Consider the following 24,345-nt stretch of genomic DNA (forward strand, 5'->3'; position numbering starts at 1 on the left):
CCGAGATTCGTATCCAGGATAAGAGATCCTTGGACTGACGCGTCTATCACGCTTTTGGCTCCATGGAATCAGTACTGGCTGATCTACGACTTTCCTCCGCAAAAGCTACTACCACGTCTGCCCCGCAGAGTGGAGGCCGAGGGGGTTCCAGTAATACTAATACCCCGGATTGGCCTTGGCATCCCTGACGTGCCGACCTAGTACGCCTGGTTGCGAAGGCTGCCTTTGCGATAGGACCTTCTGTGTCAAGGTCCATTTCTCCATCTTGTTTTAACGGTATGGCTGTTGAGAGCCAGATGCTAAGGTATCGGACTCAATGATCTCAAACATGTTGAGAGCACGGAAATCTTCTTCTCGGAAGATATACACTGGAAGACATACATATCGATGTGTGAGGAGAAAGGATGACATCCGTGCACCTATTCAGTACCAAGGATCCTGCTGTTTCTACAGCGAGGAGTAGACCAGAAGTTGGTCTCAAGCACCATTAGGGGACAAATATCAGCCTTGGCTGTCTTTTTTTTCAGAGACCCCTGGCGTCTCACTTTCTAGTGAGCACTGTTGCTCAGGGGGACCGACTTGTAGTCCCTCTGATGCGTCCACCGTTGCCCCATGGGATCTGAACCTGGTGTTATTGGCGCTTCAGAAACCGCTGTTTGAGAACATAAGGGGAATTCCCTGGTTGACCCCTTCTCAGAAAAGGGGTCTTTTTAGTGGCCATTACATCGGCCAGGTGGGTTTCGGAACTGGCAGCCTTGTCTTGCAAGTCACCCTACATGGTTAACCATAAGGATAAGGTGGTGTTGCGTTTGCAACCCTCTTTTCTGCTGAAGGTGGTTTCGGCGTTCCACATCAATGAAGACATTGTGTTACCATCTCGGTGTCCTAAAACCGACACATCCTTAGAGGTGGCCCTTTATTCCCTGTGTGTGTGATCAGGGCTATAAGGATGTATTTGTCTGCCACGGCTCCTTTTCGGGAGTTAGATCTCTGTTCGTTTCGGTAGCTAGTCTGAAAAAGAGGTATGGCGGTCTAGTCGATCACCATTTCTGGGTGGGTCAGACAGATGTGGTGCAGCCTACACCTTAAAGGGGCAGGTGCCCCCCTTTCCTGCCATGGTCCATTCCACCAGGACATTTGGGGCCTCTCGGGCTTCCGACATTGTGTGTCAGTCGCTCTAGTGTGTAAGGCGGTGATTTAGTTGTCCGTTCACACTTTTACCAAATGCTACCGAGTGGATGTGAGCGCATCGTCTGATGCCTGCTTGGCCGCAAGTTCTTTCTACAGACTGGATATAAGCGCATCATCTGCTTAGCCGCAAGTTTTTTTCCAGATTGGATGTAGCACATCATCTGATGCCTTGTTCGGGAGCACTTCTGAATGTGGGTGAAGTTTTTATGCTGTTTCCCACCCCTCTTTATGATATTGCTTTGGGACGTCCCAATGGTCAAGAGTAAGGAGCTGTCAGTCAGTGAACGTAAGAGAAAATAGGATTTTTGTACTCACCGTAAGATCCTTTTCGCTGTAGTTCACTGACTGACACAGCACCCTCCCCTCTTATTTTACGTTATACTGCTTGTTGATGTACTGAGGCTGCAGGAAGCAGGCTGGAGGGTTGTTACTGAAGGGACTGCACCTTGGGCGGAACGAGAAAGTTCTGTTATTTTGTATATGTTAACATTTTCTGCCTAGTCCTCTCCTGAAGGTGACTTAACAACCCAATGGTCAAGAATAAGGAGCTGTATTAGTCAGTGAACTACAAAGAAAAGGATTTTACGGTGGGTACAAAAATCCTATTTTCTCTTACGTTCACTGACTGACACAGCTCCTTTCTTAGACCATCGGGTTGTTACGCCACCTTCAGGAGAGGACTAGGCAGAAAATGTACAACAAAACCAGAACTTTCTAGTTCCACCCAAGGGGCGGTCCCTTAGGTAACAACCCCCCAGCCTGCCTCCTGCAGCCTCCGGTTTTTTTCCTGCCTAGTGAAGGAGAAGGACCTAGGAACCCTGCAGGCCCATCTGTCCGTTGATTTTGTCTTCAGAAGTTTGCATTTTGCGCAAGATTAAGATCCTATTATCTGCTACCAACAGCCGGCTGGGTGACAGGCTGGATACACTTATTCTTGTAGTCTCCCTAGCCTGGCCAGTGAGCGTGTGCAGACCAGAGCTCCGTGCCGGGTCGGCCACGACATGCCCCCAAGCTCCAGGGGTGGCCGGTGAGCGTAATGCTCCAAGGCACACATATGACCGGGCTACTGATCTCTCCATCACATTGTGCCGGGCCAGCAGCCACCCTGTACTGATCGGAGAGTGGGTCTGTGATGGAATTGGTAAGGACTGGTAAGTACAGCTCTCCCTGCCTCAGTAGCATTCCCTGGGAGGTCGATTCGGGGGTCCCTCACCACCCTCTCTTCTCTCCCTGTCCCTACCCCCCCCCCTCCCTGTGGGGGATGCTGCATGGGCTGCTGAGTGGTGTGTGTGCCATAGACAGGGGCTCCCTGGGGGGGCTCTCACCTGGGGTGGGAGCTGTGCCCTGGATGTCTGTAGGTCTCTCCCCCGGGTGTCTGGAGGCTGTGTCTGCTGATCGCTGTAGCGCTGTTTGCCGCCATATGCTCTGCCTGCTTTCACTGTCCCTAATTGCATACAGTGCTCAGTGGCCATTTTTGGTGTGGCCAGGGAGAAGCATGGTCTGACTCCATGTTGTTGTAGTCCAGCGGCCATTTTCCCTGTGATTGTCCTTTATAATGGATGCTCGGCGGCCATTTTGTTGAAGCCTGAACACGTTTTTCTTGCTCAGCTCTGTTCTCTAAGGCTCAGCACAGCGCGTTTTTCTCTCACAAGCATCTGGGGAGCTGACATAGGACACAGGCACACCTAGCTGGACAGCGCAGAACTCAGGGTGGTGAGTCCTGCGGTGGGGGCCCCTCAGCCTGCAGCAGTTAGGAGGGTGGGACCATCACTGTCCTAAGTCCCCAACAGGTGGCAGACCCGGTAGGGTCAGCATGGCTTCAGAAACCGGTGTTTCTTCCCCCGAAATCCAGGCAACTTTAACCAGTTCACCTGACAGTGCAGTGCCTCTGGACGCTTTACCGGCAGTCCTTAACACGTTCGTTGCCAAGATGGAGACGGTGTGTGGGTCAAAGGTGGTAAAAAATGGCCCCTGCCCCTCCTCCGGGGAAAGCTCTGACGCAGACTCGGGCCCCGCTGAGACTGGTGACCCCTGCTCTGTCGTTTCAGATGACACTGACCAGGACCAATCGGACAGTGAGGAGGAGTCCCCGTCCGGGTCTGGGCGTGAGAAGCATTTGTTGGAGCACTTATCACAGCTGTACCGGATACCTTGAAAATTCAGGATACAGCAGATCCCTCTACTGATGTAGTGGTCCCTTTTGGGCCCCGTAAGCCAGCCCATACATCTAAGGTGTTTCCGTATCTGACTTATTTCGATAAATTCATATACTTTTCGGTCCCCAAATATATGGCGGTGCGTTACCCCTTTGAGGAGAGCCTTCTCAAAAAATAGGAACTCCTGCCTTTAAGGATCCCACGAACAGGAAGGATGAGGCAGTGGCTCATTCCTTGTTTACGGTTGTGGGGTCAGCAATGCGACCACCACTGGCATCCACACTTGTGTCACAGACACTGAGTGGCCAAAACATTTGCTCTGTGAATTTGGGAACAGGCTTCCCATTTTTGCGTGGAACTAGCAGACCAGTTAGTGCAAGGTCTTAAGTACGTTTGTGACGCGGCCCTGGATACCCTCTCTCTGTTATCCAGGGCTTCAGTGTCAGCTGTGGTGCTGAGGTGCCTGATTTGGCTAAAATGCTGGTCGGCGGACCAGGCATCTAAAAAAGCCCTGACGGATTTATCCTTCCTTGGTGAGCGGCTCTTTGGAGCCTCATTGGATGACATTATTAGAAATGCCACAGGTGGTAAGAGTACCTTACTCCCACAGGCCAGGAAGGCTAAGGAGCCATGCCGTAGGCAAGGGCCCTAATTTTCCGCTCACAAACGGCTTTTTCGTCCGCCCGGGGCTTTTGCTAAATGTCCCCAGTCCGACGGGAGGACTTCTGAAAGACAAAAGCGTCCCTGGAACTGCAAGCCTGCGAGCAAAAGTGCTACCGCATGAAGGTTTGCCCTCACCCCCAACACGGGTGGGGGGGTCTCCTTCGGGAGTTTGCAGCCCGGTGGGCCTCTTGGCTGTCCGACCAATGGGTCTGCGATCTGATTTACTCTGGCTACAAGATAGTTTCTCTTGGCCACCAAACAGATTCTTCCCCTCCAGCATACCCATACTCCCGGCTCGACGGGAGCCCCTAATGGGGACGTTAAGGGACCTGCTGAGTCGCGGGGTATGTCAGGGCTGGCTTAGCCCTTCCTCCTCTGGGCTGGCCGCTCAGCTGTCGGCTGATTGCCAGCTTCCTTCTCTCTCCACTGTTACCAGCTGTTTCCGATGATGCTCGTCTGGCCAGCCTATTTAAAGTCTCTAGCTCATTTCTCCATTGCCTTCACGTTTGGTCACATCACTAGAAACAATCTCCTGCTGTTGTTTCAAGACTGGCTTGCTATCATCCCTCCTGGCTTACATCCTGCTTGCAGTTGCTCTCCGTGGATCCCTGACATCTGGACTGGCTGATTTGATCTGGCTTATGACCTTTGGACTGGCTGACTACCCGATCTGGCTACGGGACTCTGGCTTGCTTGACTACGCTTTTTCCTATTTATCTTTTTATTTTTATTAATAAACAAGTGTGATTAGATTGTACTTCTGTCTCTGTCTGTTTCATGGTTCCTGACAGGGTGATGGTACCAGTTCCGGAGCCGGGAAAGGTTCCAGGGGCTCTACTCCAATCTGTAGTCCCCAAAAAGGAAGGGGTACGTCCAATCTTGGACCGAAAAGCCCTCAATTACTTTGTTAAAGTACAGAGATTCAGAATGGAATTGGTTCGCTCCGCAGTCGCTGCACTCCATCAAGGGGACTCCCTGGCATCCCTGGACATCCATGCCTCTTTGCAGTACTGGAGCCCAGGACTTTTTTGGTCATGCTATATTGCCTAGTTTTTACAGAGGGGTGCTATACAGGTCCAAGGGAATGGAAGCCTAGGAACTGTAAAAAGTCCTCCTATGCTTTTTTCCTTAGTAAAATGTTGTAAAAGTCTCCACTGGAAGGAGTAAATGCATACCTTAGTAAGTTGCCTCTCAGTCAGCTCAGATGTCCCAGCTGAACAGCATGTGTGTGTGTGGTCTCAGCAAGCCAGGGGGATCCTCATCCAGAACGTTGATTGACAGAGGGGGCGTGGCCACAGCACAGACGTTGGGGACAGGAGACAGAGTCGGACACGAGCGCTGGGGGCACGTAAGGTTGATGCAGGCATTTCCAGTACAGGAAATTACATTTATAACGCTTCTAACACAAAATTCCACCCCCATGTGCTGGGAACTCCAGTCATGTCTCTACACGGTCACCCGCGCCTGAGATACCAGATATGGCAAGCACGGGTGAGTCATTGGGACCAATTGGTGGTGCAACTGCTTCTCACATTTCAGCCCCTGTATACGTGACTGAAGATGCTTTCCCTCCACACTGCAGGGCCTAGAAGGAAGATTAGCGACTTTAATCGCATCCTCTATCCAAAAGGATAGAAAGCATGTTAGACTCCCCTCCCCTACCTCAGACCCCTTACCAAGGGAACAGTAGGTAGAGGAGTTACCCTCAAGTGATCAGAAAGAAAGGCAAACCGATTACTCCTCTGCGTAGGAAACAATCTGAGAAATTGCTGATACAATCTCTTACAGAGATGGTTCGTGCCTCTTTCAAGCTACCTCTAGCAGAGTCAGCTGATAGTTCTGTTTCTTCTTTAGGTTCCTTAAAACCTTCACAGCCTTTTCATGCATTTGCTGTACATGCATTATTAGAAAAGCTTATTTATACTGAATGGGATCACCCAGATAAGCATTTTCTCCTTCCAAAGAGATTCACAGCACTCTATCCTATGGAGGAGAAATTCACCAAAAGATGGAAGGTACCAGCAGTTGACAGTGTGAATAATAGTCTAACTTGTCCAGTAGACAATGCACAAATGATTAAAGAGGCAACTGATAAAAGATTGTAATTTCTGTTAAAATCCTCTTTCTTTGGCAGTTGTGGCAATAGGCATCTGTCAGTCCCTAAGGGACCAGTTTAGACAGGCCCTTAAAGAGGTCCCTGCACAACAGGCCCATGATTTGGCCAAACTACCAAGAGCGCTAAGTTTTGCCATAGACTTCATGAAAAATTCTATTCACCGGGTGTCCTGCCTTGCACTTGTGCTAGTACACATGCGTGGGACCCCGTGGTTAAAAAAATTGGTCAGCCGAAGCACCTTGCGAAAGGCTCCTGACTAGTTTCTCTTTTCATGGGGATCAACTATTGGGAGGATTTGGACAAATAAATTCAAATGATTTCTAGTGGGAAGGGTACTCTTTTGCCAGTCAAAAGAAAGTATAAACATCCTTCATTTAAACTGACTCTTTCCCCTGTGCCAGGGGAATCCGCCTCTAGGCAGTGGCCACGGCCTCCACCGTCAGACTCTAGAGGAAAGCCTCCGGGTCCGGCCCAGGCACAGAAGAAGACCTGGGGCCAGAAATCTGCAAAGCAGAATACTAAAGCCTCATTATGAAGAGGCGCCCCCTCCCCCTCGTCAGAGTGGGGGGAAGAAGTCTGGCAAGAGAAAATTCGGGACAGACGGGTCATTTCCACAGTATCTCTAGGATACAAACTAGAATTTCAGTAGTTTCCACTGAGATCAAACATTCCCAAAGATCCAGGGAAAAGGCAATCTCTTTTTCAGGCATTAGACCGAGTACTAGCTCAGGGGGGTGATCATACAGATCCCCACAGAAGAGCAAGGTTTCGGGTTTTATTCAAACCTCTTTACGGTACCAAAACCGAACTGAGATGTCAGACCCATTCTAGATCTAGAGAATCCTAAATCCGTTCCTGAAGATCTGCTCCTTTCGCATGTCGATCGAGTCGATCAGGACAGTAATTTCTATCCTACAAGGAGAACTTCTGGCGTCTCTCTACATCAGGGATGCATATCTGCATGTCCCTATATTTCCCGCTCACCAAAGGTTTCTGCGGCTCGAAGTAGAACAGCAGCACTTTCTGTTTGTAGCCTCACCCTTTGGGCTAGCCACAGTGCCTCAGGTGTTCACAAAAGTACTGGCCACAACTCTAGCCAGGTTAAGGGCACAGGGCATAACAGTATTGGCGTACCTAGACGATCTATTGCTAATAGACCAATCGGTGGCTCGTTTGGAGCTAAGTGTATGCATTACAACCAATTACCTGAAAAGTCTGGGTTGGATTCTCAACCTAGAGAAGTCTTCCTTAAAACTGCTAAAAAAGCTAGAGTATTTGGGTCTGATCATAGATACAGCCCAGAAAAAGGTGGTCTTACCTCAGGCAAAAATCAACTCCGTGAGAGAGCTGGTGCTGATGGTCAGGTCGAAAGGAGATCCCTCCATTTGCTTTTGCATGAGGTTGTTCGGAAAGGTGGCTTCATTCGAAGCAGTTCCCTATGACCAATTCCATTCGAGACTGTTGCGAAACAGTATCCTAACTGCTTGTAACAAAACGATCCAAGCTTTAGACTTGCCAATGCGGCTGTCCCCAAGGGTGTCTCAAAGCCTCAATTAATGGTTACTAACCCAGAATCTGCTGAAGGGAAAATCCTTCAGACCAGTCATCTGGAAAGTGGTAACGACAGACGCCAGCCTTTCAGGCTGGGGAGCAGTACTAGAGAAGACAACTATCCAGGGACAGTGGTCAAGAACTTCCTGGACTTCCAGGTTACAGGATTGTCCTGTCAGGATCCACAGCGATGGCCTATATCAATCACCAAGCGGGCACCAAGAGTCTTGCCGCACAGAGGTGAACCATATTCTAACTTGGGCAGAAAGAAATGTTCCGTGCCTGTCGGAAGTCTTAATTCCGGGAGTAGAGAATTGGCAGGCGGACTACCTGAGTCGCCAGCAGTTATTCCTGGGGGAATGGTCTCTTCACCCTGACATTTTTCAGCTGTTTTCCAAAGATGGGGGACTCTGGACGTAGATCTTCAACATGAAGTTAGTAAACTTTGTGTCCAGGACAAGGGATTCACTCGCATACGGAATAGATGCTTTGGTGACCCTGTGGGATCATTTCTCACTGATCTATGCATTTCCCCCCTATTCAGTTGCTACCTCCACTTTGCAGAATCTAGCTGGAAAGAAAGCTGGTAATTCTGGAAGCACCAACATGGCCCAGAAGGTCATGGTATGCAGAAATCATAAAGATGGCAGTGGAGGATCCATGGTCCCTTCCACTACGGCCAGACCTGCTCTCACAGGGGCCATTATTCCATCCTACCTTACAAATGCCAAATTTAACAGCTTGGCTATTGAAACCCATTCTATTGACAGAGCTTATATAGTGAAAATACAGTGTTTTGAAATCCGAGTGTTTTCTTGGTGAATTTTAAAAGCAAGCGACAAGCGTGCTGATCTGACAGAACACTGCTGCTTTTAAAATTCAACGTCAAAACAGCCACATGGATTTCTAAATCCTGTATTTCACTATATAAGCTCAGTTAACTGGCAAAAAATAAGTGTGAAATGCAAGATTCCTGTGGGTGTAAAAAGATGTCCGCTTGCCACCTTCTCACTTTATCCTTTAATGTGGGTGACTGCGGGGTGTACCAAGATGGCTGTGACAGAACGTCACATCAATTACAAAACTTGACAGATCGCCTAATCTGATGGAAAAGGGGCACAGATAGCAAAATCTGATAGGAGCTTCTAATTACTTTCCACCCTATCCAAAACGAAAAAAAGTTTTGCCTTTAGTTATACATTCATGTAGATATGTCCATCTTTTTGGGTTCTAGGATCTAGAATGTGGGCTATGCGCCAGTGTTATGGCTACGATTCAGTGTAATGTAACAGGAGTTGTTAGGCTAGGTCATGCATTTCATAAAACTGGATAGATGTACCCTCTAGTGGCTGATTCGCCATTCATATTTTACATTATACAAACAAAATTAATAGTTACAAAGATTCAGAACCAATGCTTTTTGAGATTTGGTGAAATATATTTTACCATTGTTAGGTTAAAGAAAACCATGTAGACTTCTGTGTATAACATGTCGCAGTCTATATTTCAACCTTCCCCTGCACGATACCTGTACTGCGGACACAATAAATGCCCTTCCCAATCATGTGATCATTGTGTGGATATGATATTGTTATCACATGCCTTGACAAAGGCATGTTGACAAAATTCTATTGAGTCTATTGACAAAAATAAAAAGGCCTTCAGTCCACAGGTGTTGACTGCCACCTTCAGTCTGCATTGCTTCCATTTATTAGTGCAACTGCCGGCATCAGTGACTTCTGATCGAGAATGAATTAAAGATTTAAAGCGGAGGTCCACCCTAAAGTGGACCTTCCGCTCATTGGAACCCTCCCCCCTTCCGGCGCCACAATTGGCACCTTTCAGGGGGGAGGGGGTGCAGGTACCTGTACAGTACAGGTATCTGCACCCACTTCCGGCGTAGATTCTGCAGAAGGTACGCCCCTTTCCGCAGAATCTACGCCCCTTTCCGAAGGTCCCCCGCTGCCTGCTGGGAAACACACGGATCCCAGAGACAGCAGAGACCATCCTTATTGCGCAGCGCGACTCGCGCATGCGCAGTAGGGAACCGGGAAATTAAGCCGAAAGGCTCCACTTCCTGATTCCCATACCCAAGATGGCGGCGGCAGCAACCGAGAGACGATCGAGAGATCGGCTTCGGGTGCCGACATCGCGGGCGCACTGGGCTGGTAAGTGTCATTATTTTAAAAGTCAGCAGCTGCAGTATTTGTAGCTGCTGGCTTTTTAAAAAAATGGTGGACTCCCGCTTTAAAAACTACATTGTATTGTATAGTACATGTACAATTTTCTGTTCCTTTGCCAGTTCTGTTAGTTTTATGTTATTGGTTTGGACTTTCCATTGAAAATACCCACTTTTATTTATCTGTAGTAAAGAAAAAGTTTTAGGTGTGAAAAAATGCTGTAAACTAAGAATGTTTTCAAAAATTGATCTATTAACCACTTTACGACCAGCACATGCCGATATACGTCCATTTTTTGAAGAGGGATATCTCGGTAACGGCAGCAGCTGCTGCCACAACCAAGATATTCATCTCTTCAGGCGCCAGGCGTGTGTGCGATAATGGTGGTCTCTCCTGCGAGATCACCGCTATCGGCGGCGGGAGAGGTGCCATCCCACCGCTCTCCCGTGCCCTCCGGCGCCGTCGGTAGCGACGGAGGTGTTCGAGTTCTATCGATGGCTGGGTATGGAGACGAGTGAGGCTAAGATGGCCCCCACTCGTCTCTATACAATAGGAGGGCGGAAGGGATGTCAAAATGTCACTTCCGCCAATACTTCTTAAAGGCACATTTTTTCAATGTCATTTTTTCAAATTACATTTTTTTAATTTTTTATTGCATTTAGGTTCAAATATGAGATCTGAGGACTTTTTGACCCCAGATCTCATATTTAAGAGGACCTGTCATGTTTTTTTTCTACTACAAGGGATGTTTACATTCCCTGTAATAGGAATAAAAGTGATCCATTTTTTTTTTTTTTTCAACAGTGTAAAAATAAAATCAATAAGAAAAAATAAAAAAGGGTTTTTAAAAAACCCCCATCCCGACAAGCTCGCACGCAGAAGTGAGCGCATACGTGAGTAGCGCCCGCATATGGAAATGGTAGTCGAACCACACATGTGAGGTATTGCCGCGATCGGTAGAGCGAGAGCAATAATTCTAGCCTGAGACCTCCTCTGCAATGTAAAAAATGCAACCTGTAGAATTTTTTTAAATGTTGCTTATGGAGATTTTTGAGGTTAAAAGTTTGACGCCATTCCACGAGTGGGCGCAATTTTGAAGCGTGACATGTTGGGTATCAATTTACTTGGTGTAACATCTTTCACAATATAAAAAAATGGGCTAATTTTACTGTTGTCTTATTTTTTTTTATTCAAAAAAGTGAATTTTTTCCAAAAAAAAGTGCACTTGTAAGACCGCTGCACAAATACGGTGTGAAAAAAAGTATTGCAATGACTGCCATTTTATTCTCTAGGGTGTTAGAAAAAAAACAATATAAAATGTTTGGGGGTTCTAAGTAATTTTCGAGCAAAAAAAACTGTTTTAAACATGTAAACACTGAGTCTAAAAAAGAGGCCTGGTCCTTAAGTGGTTAATAGTTCATTTACTTTCCATTTTTTTTAATTGATAAAAATAAACAGAAGAGAAATCCAAATCAATATATGGTCCACCCTTTGCAGTCAAAACGGCATAATTTATTTTGGTACACTTGCACACATTTTTTGAAGGCACTCGGCAGGTAGGTTGTTCCAAACATTGTGGAGGACTAACCACTGATCTTCTGTGGACGTAGGCTGCCTTAACTCCTTCTGTCTCTTCATGTAATCCCAGACAGACTCGATGTTGATATCAGGGCTCTATGGGGGCCAAACCATCACTTTTGGCACTCCTTGTTCTTTTAACCTGAAGCTAGTTTTGGCGCACAAACTGTCAAATATTTTAATTTTGATCATCCGTCCAGAGCACCTGCTGCTATTTTTCTGGACCCCAGTTCCTATGATTTTGTGCATAGTTCAGTCACTTAGTCTTGTTTCCATGTTGGAGGTATGGCTTTTTGGTCGCAATTCTTCCATATAGATCTCTTCTGGTCAGACTTCTCTGGACGCCATTATTGGCCTCAATCTGAAATAACCCTGATATCAAAGGGATTAGGGTGGGAGACAAGGAGCACAAAATCTCAGCGTTTGCTGATGATGTGGTCCTGGAATTTGAGATAAAGAAGAGCACGATTCCAAATCAGCTGGAGATGTTAAAAAAAAAAAAAAAAAAATATGGAGAATTCTCAAAATCTCAGCAAGTCTGAAATCTTGAACATAAATATAAACAACTCGGAAGAAGTACAACTCTCAAAAGAATTCAATTTTCCATGGAGAAAGGACATAAAGTATTTAGGAGTGAGACTGACTGACTCCTTGAGGAAAATATATCTGATAAACTATATACCCCTATTAGATGAGATAAGGTTGGAAATTAAAAAAATTACAACGCCATCCCACAATCTTTTTTTACAACCCTAAAAGGTATAATTTCTTGGTTTATATGGCGTGATAAAAAAACACGAATTGCAGCCATGGTACTGAGCCAGGAGAAAAAACAGGGGGCTTAGCTGTCCCGGACTTCAAAAAATATTATAATGTAGTGTCCCTTTCACGGTTAATAGAATGGACAAAAGAGTAATGACAAGAGGTTGATCAACATAGAAAAGATATTTAGTAATACACATCTAGGTCACGTAATATATAACCCACCACAGTATAGGACATTGGGACATAACACATGCGACATAAGTACTACACTTAAAATATGGGATAGGTTATATACACAAAAAAATGGGAGTATAACTACCCGTTGATTTATTTAAAGGAAAATGAATACTTTGAGCCAGGTAGGTGGGGGGGGGGGGGGGGGGACTGGATAAAAAAAATGCATAACTGAAAGACATAATAAAGAATGGGAAAATATGCACTTTACAAGAATTACAATTAGACACAGAGGTGGTGAAAATTTACATATGGAGGTACATCCAACTGAAACACTTTGTAGAGAAATTGCCAAAACCAATCCGATCCGGAGAAGATTATACGCAGATGGAGTGGTTATGCATGAGGGAAAATTCAAAAAATATTTCACGACTATATAAAATTCTATTGGAGAGAGAAGGATTGGATGTCCCTCCATATGTCAAGAAATGTGAAAATGAAATAGGAACACGCTGTAGTAAACACAAGTTAGAAAAAATCTTGAAATTGACACATAGCTCTGCGATAGATTCTAAAATGGCTGAAACAAATTATAAATGTCTGGCAAGATGGTATATTATGCCCGACAGAATTAGAAATTTTCAATGGGAGAAGTCCCCCGAGTGTTGGAGAGGGTGTAAGTCCATAGGAACAATGTTTCACATATGGTGGGATTGCCCCATCATTAGAAAATTCTGGAAGGAGATTCTACAATTAATAAAGATAATCACCAATGAAGATATTCTTAATGATCCATGGACATGTTTGTTTCACGGGGCAACTAGCCCCGTGAGACAATACAAATCATTGATAATTCCAATCCCCCTTAATGCAGCAAAGTGCTTAATCCCAAAAAAATGGCAGGAATAGAGAGCCCTAAAACCCGGGACTGTATATTTGGGGCAAACGCCATACAAAAACTGGAGAGTGTAGATGAAATGGGGGAGGAAGAGGTAGAACGGAAGGATAAATGGAAAGAGTGGAATAAGTTCAAAAGAACATGGAGATATGTAGTGGAGATTACCCAATAAAAGATGAGACGAGATGAGGTGGAAAACAGAAGAAAACATATGGGAAAGGAAAGAGAAGAATATGAAAAAAGGAAAATATAACTGCTTTTTTTTTTGGGGGGGGGGGGGGTGGGGATCTGATTAATAAAATTTAAGTAGTGTATGTATGTATTTTTAATGTTCCTTTTTTTTCTGTATGATGAAAATGTGTAAAATAAAGTAGATGGGGTGTACCTGGGTCCCACTGGTTTCCATCAGTTCTGTACTGGTGGCAATGCCGGACATCTGATAGGAGGGAAAGTACCGTATATACTCGAGTATAAGCCGAGATTTTCAGCCTCTTTTTTGAGGCTGAAAGTGCCCCCCTCGGCTTATACTCGAGTCATCGCTGTCTGCCCGCTCGATCAGCGTGTCGAGCAGACAGACAGCGGCCATTCTGATTCAAAAGCCGCGCCTCCGGCTCCGCCTTCGCCTGTGATAGGCGGAACACTGAATTTCCCAGCAGCCTGTGTTCCGCCTATCACGGGCATCCGCTCATCCTCGTACTACGGACGAGGATGATACGACGTCCGTGATAGGCGGAACACAGGCTGCTGGGAAATTCAGTGTTCCGCCTATCACAGGCGAAGGAGGAGGCGCGGCTTTTGAATTTTACAATGGCCGCCGACGAAGAGGGCACGGGACGGAGGCAAGGCAACGCACGGCACGGGACGGGACGGGACGAAGGCAAGGCACGACACGGGACGGAGGCTCGGGACAAAGGCTCGGGACACAGGTAGGCTGGACACACACACACACACACACACACACACACACACACACACACACACACACACACACACACACACACACACACACACACACACACACGGATGGAGACACACACACACGGATGGATGGATGGATGGAGACACACACACACACAGGGATGGATGGATGGATGGATACACACACACACAGGGATGGATGGATGGAGACACACACACACAGGGATGGATGGATGGATGGATGGAGACACACACACACAGGGATGGATGGATGGATGGAGACACACACACACAGGGATGGATGGATGGATGGACACACACACACACAGGGATGGATGGACGGACACACAGGGATGGACGGACACACAGGGATGGACGGACACACAGGGATGGACGGACACACACACAGGGATGGACAGGCATGTCTCACCCTCGGCTTATACACGAGTCAATAAGTTTGCCAGTTTTTTGGGGGGTAAATTGGGGGCCTCGGCTTATATTCGGGTCGGCCTATACTCGAGTATATACGGTAACCATGACATGGTCTTTCATTTGCTGCATTGTTTCCTTGCCTGACCACTGCATCTATTTTCCTCAGTGTTGCCTGTTTTTTGTGCTTCTTCAAAAGTGCTTGAACAGCACATCTTGAAACCCCAGTTTACTTTGAAGTCTTTTCCTGGGAAAGACCTTGCTGATGCTGTATAACTACCTTATGTTTTGATGCAGTGCTCAGTCCTGCCATGGTGTATGACCTGTTGTCTTCTACAACCTTACCTTAGTAGCAGAGTTTGGTTCCTGACCCATTGTTAAGCTTCCTACACAGCACTTTGTTTCAATTAATGACTGTGTTTCAACCTACATATGATATTGATGATTATTAGCACCTTCTTGGTGTAATTGATCATACACCTGACTCTAATGCTACAAAATCCCTGACTTTGTGCAAGTGTAAGAATTGATGCTGATTTCGATTTGATTTGGTGTTCCCTCACTTTTCATTTTGCAAATTGCTAAAAATAAGCATTTAAAAATATATTTTTGAAAGCATTCTTACTTTACAACATTTCTACACACCTGCTTAATAGTAATATATATATACACACACTATATAATATTTTTTAAATACGCTTTTTTTTTTTTTTTTTTTTTTTAATAGATTTGTAACCGCGTATACTGTCTTTTTGTTTTTCAAATTAGTCAAGTGCTTCATTTTAAAGTGTTTGTTTAGCATCCAGAGAAAGTTCAGAAAATAAAGCTAAATCCAATGCAGTTTCGTTACTGAAAGCATTTCTGCTGTTTGTATATAAATCTGGTATAATGGTAATTGTGACGGAACGTCCCCCCACACTCCGCTTGAGTGCCTCTGTCAGTAATACTGCTTCCTAAGTCCTGGAACATGAGTCCAATGGATCTGGCTATAGGGACCCCCAAGAACCAGACAACACAAGTCTTGGAGTACATCAGGAATGAATCTTTATTGGAAGGAATACAGGTCCTTATATACAGTAAAAGAGGAAGTGCATACCTCCTGCTCATATTACTCTTAAAATACACCGGTGACCAGACCTAATTAACATGAGCTAATTACTAATCTTTTAGACAGCCTAGATGACTCAGACATGACCTTTAGGCCAGACTTGCTGTCTTTTAGCTTAGAAGACAATCAACATTTCACAAATCAACACAGGTATCCTTTATACAATAGCAGAGTTAATTAACACAAACAGCAACGGGGATCTAATGGCTCTTAGATCCCATACTAGACTTATTTACAATAAACGCATTCTAGCAGACAACAGACAGGTGGCATGAGTTGATAACATCAGCAACTTCTATGAGCCTCAACATTATGAAGGCCATCACTATAATATGGCATATACAGGGTTCACAGAGTCTGTGTTTTGGGAGGACATGGACTTGAATCCAAAGTAGCACCACCTCGAGGGTCCCCAGACATACAGCTCACAAAGAAAACCATTCCCCCAAATGCCAGGGCCCATAATCGGTCGGCAAGAGGTTCGCATTCAGTCCCATCCAAAAGCCTCCTGTCCCGGCTAGGTCTGTCACAGTAATAATGTCATGAACAGTGATGTAAAATAATACCTTACATGATGATAGTAGGAGAGAAGAAAATCCAAAAGACTCTAAACAGGAGAAATACTCAAAATACAATCATATAGCTATAAAATAGCCCCATCCAGGATGTAGACCTGGCCTTGGCCAAGCTGTCGCAAAAACTATAGTGTTAAAATTCCCAATAGCAGGTGTTTAAATCTTCAGCAAGCTAAACTTCAGTTCTACATAGGTGAAGAAGCTCTATTTCTCAGCTGTGTTGAAATTCCCTTTAGGAGTGCTATCCGCCCTTTTCACAGTTATCGAGGATCTATGTAGGCCATGTGCTATAGAATTTATATTGGTGTTTTATAAGTAGCTATGCATTTTTCTGACTCCATAATATCTGATAGCTTTATAATCCAATCTGCTCTAGTTGGAAGCTCCACCTTAATTCAAAAGATGGGTATCAAGCTTTTGGCCACGTTCAGAAAATGTATATGTGATGATGAACTAGTGGCTAACGGGATTGTGGGTAGGTAAAAGGTACCAGAGCATGTGGAAAGCCAACCTCTAGAATTGTTTAATCTGTGATCTAATATCCATCCAAAAAGGATTGATTTTGGGGCACCCCCCAAAAGTATGAAGATCTTTGTCTTCATCCCCTCCAACAGAGTGGGGATAAGCTTAGAGGGCACTCGGGAACCACTGGGTGAGAATTTATAACTAGTCTCCTGTGTTTTGGAGTCTATGGAGGATGTGTGTGTCAATTGAAACATCTGTTGTGTTTGTGAATCTGGGGGATCATGTCCTCCTAGGTCACATTCCCACTCCTGGATGGATGGTAGCTTCCCTTGTGAGACACTTGATATCAGCAACTTTTATATTGTAAAGATACTATATTAATGGGGGGGGGGGGGGGGGCAGAGAAAATATTAGATACATGGGAAACGAAGAAATGTTGTGTATAGTGCCATTTACCCACAGGAAGTTTCACATGCCTCTACCTCAGTCTCTAAAGAGCAGTAGCTATAGCAGCAGCAGAGGCACCCACTGACCAGCTGGATGTGTACAGAAGGAGGTCACTCTGGTGAATGACGGACTCATCTGGGGTGCGGAATCTTAATTACTAACCAATGTTCACCAGGGCTCCTGATGGTGGAGAGGTTTTATGCTGCATGTTAGCACCAGGTTATGGTCCTCAGAATCGCCCAATCAGGAGCTGACCAAGCTGGGGTCAAGTGGCCGATATAGTAGGTAGATAAGTAGAAGCGTAGTCCATAAACATGCCATAGTTCAGTAAGGAGTGGTCGCAGGTTGGGACCAAGAAGTGTACTCTAGGAACAAGTCAAGTGTTGGTAATAGTGACGATTCAGATGGCAGCAGCACTGACAAGAGCGAGATATTGGTTGGAGGGAGCACAATAATCTGAAAAACAGGAAGTGCAAAGACATGACTTTAATAGAAAGTTAATGACCGGAGAAATGGTTTAAGGTTCAACACAAAGTTCAGGAAGGATCCTTCAAGGAATTGCCCAGGGAGCTGTCCAGCACTCCAGGTGGCTCAGCAAAAAAAGACACCGCCAGACCCAAGAGTTCCCAGGTTCAGATCAAGGCCCCAACCATCATATTAGTGGTGCCAAGGAGCCATTATGGTCCATCTTCTCCCATAATTGTTATTGTTCGTTAAAGGTGAAGTCCCCTCCAAAGTTGAAGGGGAAGCCAGGAAAAGTGTAATGCATATTCCTCCCTGCCATACATTTTTACATACAAACTATGTAAATTCCTGTTTTGTAAAAAGGTTTTAGGCAAGACAATTGGTATCATCTGCAAGTAGAACAGAACCCTCAGTAAGAGTTATTGTTAAAAATGTGATTGAGGATCTGTACCATGCATATAAATCCTTGCGAATATTTTGTAGTATGGGTTAAAAATTCTGGCAATACAGGGCACCGTAATGGTCAATAAGTGAAATACCCAGATATTTCAATGATCATGGACTAAAAACAAAATGGCTTACTTGAAGTTGTGGCTTGTGGCTGGGAGTACAGTTACTGGCAACCTTTGATTTAGTGCAATTTATTTTAAAACTGGAAAGCTGCCCAAACTCGCAATTTCAACAGTGAATTGGGTCAAAGAGGTCAGTACACCTGTAATACAAATTTAAGGTATCATCCATTCCCCTGAGACAATTTTGATCCCATGACTAAATCTACTAAGTAATGGTTGTAAATGTAAAGCAAAAAGAGTGGGAACAATGAGTACCCTTATCTAAATCTGTTTATGGATCACTGGAAAAACAAAATAAAAGGTCAATGATACCCTCTCATGCGTTCTGCATAGAGGGCCGGTTATCAGCCTTTACACATGAGGACCCAGTTCCCCCAGTCAAATGCTTTCTCGGCATCAGTGAAAAGTAGACTCCAAATATTTTTAGTCTGTTTTTTGACATTCATTTGATCCTTTGTTAAATGTTTAAAAAAAAATTTTATTTTATTTGCAGGGTGCAGATGGAGTTGAATATCTGATCATCCCACTAGACTTGGCAACTTTGACAGACTTTTTAGAAATGGAAGACAAGGAGGGCTGAAGATTGCTCACTTAGCATAAGTTAAGAACATATGGACTGTGATTACGAGCCAGATCACTGATTTAGGGATGCTTTGCATTTACCTGATTTGCACAAGAGAAGGTTACATACTGTATATCAATTGTAAATGGCTGCTGAAGGATTTGTCTTCTGTGTCAACATGTCGAGAGATGACTATTTGGAAAGTGTTACACAAGAGTCTGCTGAGAAACCTGCTGTGCAGTAACTACATGGCAAAATACCAAGCATATTATAATACACCAAGTCAAGCCAATGTGTACTTCACATGGTACTTAAGCAAACATATTTTGCATAATTTAAAGTTTAGTTTGAGATGCTAATGTTTATCTTAAAATAAAAATATATACTTTTTTCTTCATTTGTCCTTTTTGTAAATAGATGTTATGGTCTTCTACAAAACTGAGTTAAAAAGAAGGGAAAAACCCCCCAAAAAATAGCTACATTGTATCAGGATTATTGTACAACCGCTGGAAAGTGAAACTGATGTTGAGTCCACCTGTTAGCAAACCGCTCTAGGCAGCACATTTCAGAAAAGGACAATTGTTCACTAATATAGCTTTGGGTTACTATAAATGCCCATGCTGATTCAGTGGTTTAGGGTGACCACATGGTGAGGATTTCATTCTTTAGGACTGTCTAATTCATGCTTTCAGGCGTGCTTCTTACATTCTGAACATTTTTTTTTTTTTTTTCCCTAAGCTTAATGCATAGTCTTTGGACACCAGACCAGAAGAGGAGGAAGGAGGTGCCAGACAGTGCTTGCACTTTTTACTTTATCATGTAGGTTCAAATTCTAGGGCTAGGTCTCCCTTCCTTTTTTCTCAGATAGACCCCTACCCATCTGTAACAGACTGTGTGTTCTTTGTAATGAAGGTCAGCCCACATTAGTCGTGGTGAATTAACAGTGCTTTATTGCCTAAATATGTCCTCACAAAATGGACACCACATGCTGTTATGCATATAGAGTTGCTGATAATTATGCACACCTAGGTACAGAGGGATGAAATGATTGCATTAGTCAACATATGTATTGTGACATATCTATGTAAACATAACTGTTTCTTAATGGAGCTGATGTGCATAAATGCAGGCTTCATTCACATTACCACACCTGACACAATGCCTTTAGGCCCGTTTCACACTGGGGCCACGACTGTGTTCGCTTGTTTTAGCGGTGTTTTACCGCATTTTAAGCAATGCTTTTTCAGCCACTAGTGGGCGCTTTTAATCCCAAAGAAGGCATTAAAATCCTCCCGCATTGGGGCGCTTTCGAATCCCATTTTTTTTTTTTTTTTAGGCAAAGATGCAGCTTGCTTTTTCAAACGTCTCGCAAGCACACTGCCCGGGATTTGTGAACAGTATTTGAGAGAAAGGGGCCTTTTGTGTACATAGAAAAAGTTGGCCATCTTTGACTTCAGCTCAATAGAGGCAAATGCAAAAGTGTTGCATTTTATAATTTTGCTAATTGTGTGTATGTGTGTGTGTATATATATATATATATATATATATATATATATATATTTATTACACACACACACACACAATGTGAGTACACCCCTCATATTTTTGTAAATATTTTATTATATCTTTTCATGTGACAACACTGAAGAAATTACACTTTTCTACTATGTAAAGTAGTGAGTGTACAGCTTGTATAACAGTGTAAATTTGCTGTCCTCTCAAAATAACTCAAAATGCAGCCATTAATGTCTAAACAGCTGGCAACCATAGTGAGTACGCCCCTAAGGGGAAAATGTCCAAATTGGCCAATTTTGTCATTTTTCCCTTCTCTGTGTTATGTGACTCGTAGTGTTACAAGGTCTCAGGTGTGTTAAATTGGTGTTATCGCTCTCGCTCTCTCATACTAGTCACTGAAAGTTTAACATGGCACCTCATGGCAAAGAACTCTGAGGATCTGAAAAAAGAATTGCAGTGGCTGACCAAGTCGGTGTCTAATAGGGAGACTGTCCAACCACAAGCCCTCTATCTGGAGAGCAGTAATTGCTGCCAAAAGTGCATCTACTGATAAAGATGCACAGTATCTTTTTGAGGGTGTAATTGCTGCCAAATATGCATCTTCCGAATCTTGACTTAAAGATGAGGGGGTGTAGACAGTAAGTTATATTATACTGTGTTTTTGTACTTCATTTAAAACACTTTGCAGAGGTTGCTTTTTACTTTGACATTAAAGCGTATATTTCTGTTGATCATTTTATAGGCACTGCACAGCACATCACAAACTTGTGCATAGATTGAATAAAGTGTAATTTTGTTACATTTCAATAAAGTTGAAAAAAAAAAGTCAGTGTCCTGTGTAGCAACAACTCAAAGCATTGACCCTTGCCACCCTACACTACAGACACCAGCCTGCACGCATATTCAAATTTAGGTGTTTACATGTATATTTTTTACAGGTGAATAATGGAAAAAAAATCACAATTAGAAAATGTAAAAATAAGTATAGTAAGTAAAGCAGTTGGTGCCCTGTAGTGATTCATGTGTTGATATATTTAGCATACTGCAATAGGGTTTCTGTTGACCAAGCCCTAGGGTTGCTACATGATGGTCTATGGAAAACTGAATGGGACTGGGTGCTAGACATGTCACCTTGTTAAATTAGTGTCATTTAGTCATAATGAGTATAGTGAAACCGAGCCAAGTTTAATATTATAACCAAAATGTATTTAAACTAAGGAGGTAGCTTATATTACTCAGCAGTTTGTCCCTTTTGATAAGGGCACTGAAATTTAGGTTAGATTAAAAGCATGGAAACTGGAACTGGCGTTATATTCAGATCAAATGTCAATACTTTGATTTGTACATTAGTAATGTATATATGAGGGCTGCAACCTGTTTGCAGCCTTCAATCTTACAGGGAATCCAATAAGCACTTCTAATGCCGCGTACACACGATCAAACAATCAGCTGGAAAAGTCCAGCAAACTCAAGTCCGCCTGACAATCCCCCGTGTGAAGCCTCCGGCGGACTTTTATTACCCGAAAGTACGACGGACTTAGTAGTTTTGCACTCCATTCTTCCCGCTGGACTTGCATTTCGGCGGACAATCTGGCCATGCGTATACCAGTCCACCGTACTTTTGAAATTAACGGACTTTTCCCGCCCGGAGAAAAGTCCGCTCATTTTGAGCGTGTCTCCAGGTAGGCGGGGCCCGCGAAGGAGACGTCGCAGGCCCCGCCACCTGGTATGGACTTAAAGGGGAACCCCAGCACCCGAAAAATCGACGAGCGAGCGCCCCCCTCCTGAGCCATACCAGGCCGCGTGCCCTCAACATGGGAGGGGTGCCTTGGGGAAGGGGGGGTCGCCCAGCCCCCCCACCCCAAAGCACCTTGTCCCCATGTTGATGAGGACAAGGGCCTCTTCCCGACAACCCTGGCCATTGGTTGTCGGGGTCTGCGGGCAGGGGGCTTATCGGAATCCGGGAGCCCCCTTTAATAAGGGGGCCCCCGGATACCGGCCCCCCACCCTATGTGAATGAGTATGGGGTACAATGTACCCCTACTCATTCACCTGTAAAATAAAGTACAAAAAAACACAACACACAAGGGTTAAAATAGTTTATTGCACAGCTCCGGGGGTCTTCCGTCACGCGGGGGTCTTCTCGCCGGACTCCTCCGCTATCTTCTTCTAGCTCTTTTACTAGTGGAGGAACCCAGCTTTCTTCCTCACCGCCACCCTCTTCTTCCGACTCTGGGGGTCTTGTCCCCCTCTTCGGTTCTTCTTGCCGGGCCACCGCGCCTTCTTCTAGCTCTTTTACAGGCGGTGGCCCGGTCTTCTGTCGCCGCCGCCTTCTGTTCTTCTCTTCTCTTCAGATGTTGCCTGGTCGCATCCTCTGCTCACAATGGCACAGACCCGACGCGCGGCGACTTGTATAGGGACATCACCAGATGATGTCCCTGCCCATTATGGTGTCAGTCCCAGAGGATGCTGGGACTGTGACATCATAATAGGCGGAGACATCATCCGGTGATGTCCCTATATAAGTCGCCGCGCGTCAGGTCTGTGCCATTCTGAGCGGAGGATGCGACGAGGCAACATCTGAAGAGAACAACAGAAGGCGGCGGCGACAGAAGACCGGGCCACCACCTGTAAAAGAGCTAGAAGAAGGAGCGGTGGCCCGGCAAGAAGAACCGAAGAGGGGGACAAGACCCCTGCAGTCAGAAGAAGAGGGCGGTGGCTAGGAAGAAAGCCGGGCTCCTCCACTAGTAAAAGAGCTAGAAGAAGATAGCGGAGGTGTCCAGCTGGATGACCCCCGGAGCTGTGCAATAAACTATTTTAACGCTTGTGTGTTGTGTTTTTTTTTTTACTTTTATTTACAGGTGAATGGGTAGGGGTACATTGTACCCCATACGCATTCACATAGGGTGGGGGGCCGGTATCCGGGGGCCCCCTTATTAAAGGGGGCTCCCGGATTCCGATAAGCCCCCTGCCCACAGACCCCGATAACAAACGGCCAGGGTTGTCGGGAAGAGGCCCTTGTCCTCATCAACATGGGGACAAGGTGCTTTGGGGGTGGGCACGTGGCCTGGTACGGCTCAGGAGGGGGGGGGCTCTTGCTCGTCCCCCCCTTTCCTGACCGGCTGGGTAGCGTGTTTGGACAAGGGTCTGATGTGGACCTGGGGGGTGACCCCTACGTCACATTTTTTTTTTCCGCGTTGGGCTTCCCCGTTAAGTCCATACCAGGTGGCGGGGCCAGCGACGTCTCCTTCGCAGGCCCCGCCTACCTGGAGACGCACTCAAAATGAGCGGACTTTCCTCCGCTTGTGTGGGCGAGTCCATTCATTTCAAAAGTAGGGCGGATAGTACAGCGGACTTAGTACGTCGTATTAGTCTGCTGAAAAAGTGCTGTGTGTGGGCAAGTAGCCCGTTCGGAAAGTCCGGCGGGAAGTTTCCACCGGATAGTCGGCTACGAGTGTACGCGGCATTAGACACACAGTGGGACCCAATCTGACTGCCCAGCCCTGCTGATTACAATCTGTGGATCTGGCCTGCAAGTTTAAAAGCCAGGTCCTGCTCTATCAGAATCTGCAATGAGGGCTTCCCAAATCCAGTAATCCTATTGGGTCCTTTCTGGTTCACCCACTAGTACAGAATGTTCTGTATGAAGACTGGCCAGACAAAGTATATACTTCTTTCAAGAGGTACAGTATGCACACAGGTGCCCAGTTGAAGAGGCCAAATACAAAAAGTGGAAAGTTCCAGCAGTGGATTTGGCTATTTCCTGCCTCAACAAATCCCTGACAGTCCCATTGAGCACATCCCAGTTTTTAAAGACCTCATGGACAAGATGTTAGAGGCATGTCTTAAAGCCTCTTTTGCTCTGTCCAGTTTAGCCATGCAACCCTAGCAGTCTGGGCCAAGTGCATATCACGGAACCCTGGATTGATCCTGGTGGATCTCTTGATATTCCAAAAATTGATGCTCCTCCTAATGGCCTTGTACTATTGCATAGACCGTTTTACTGCACCAAAATTA

At 45.2% G+C, this 24,345-nt stretch overlaps 1 protein-coding gene across 5 annotated transcripts in view; it reads left to right on the forward strand.

Annotated features, from left to right (window-relative positions):
• Positions 1-19,210, forward strand: part of ORC2 (origin recognition complex subunit 2) — a 218,413-nt gene extending 199,203 nt beyond the window's left edge. For all 5 annotated transcript variants that reach the window (XM_077448635.1, XM_077448638.1, XM_077448637.1 and 2 more), the window contains exon 17: positions 18,745-19,210. In XM_077448635.1, coding sequence (XP_077304761.1) covers positions 18,745-18,831 — 87 coding nt within the window. In that variant the 3' untranslated portion in view covers positions 18,832-19,210. The remainder of the gene's footprint in view (positions 1-18,744) is intronic.
• The last annotated feature ends 5,135 nt before the right edge of the window (positions 19,211-24,345 follow it).

This window comes from Lithobates pipiens, unplaced genomic scaffold (genome assembly GCF_037356315.1).
Source record: "Lithobates pipiens isolate NorthernLeopardFrog02 unplaced genomic scaffold, aLitPip1_a1.2 Scaffold_22, whole genome shotgun sequence".
In the NCBI taxonomy this organism is placed as follows: Eukaryota; Metazoa; Chordata; class Amphibia; order Anura; family Ranidae; genus Lithobates; species Lithobates pipiens.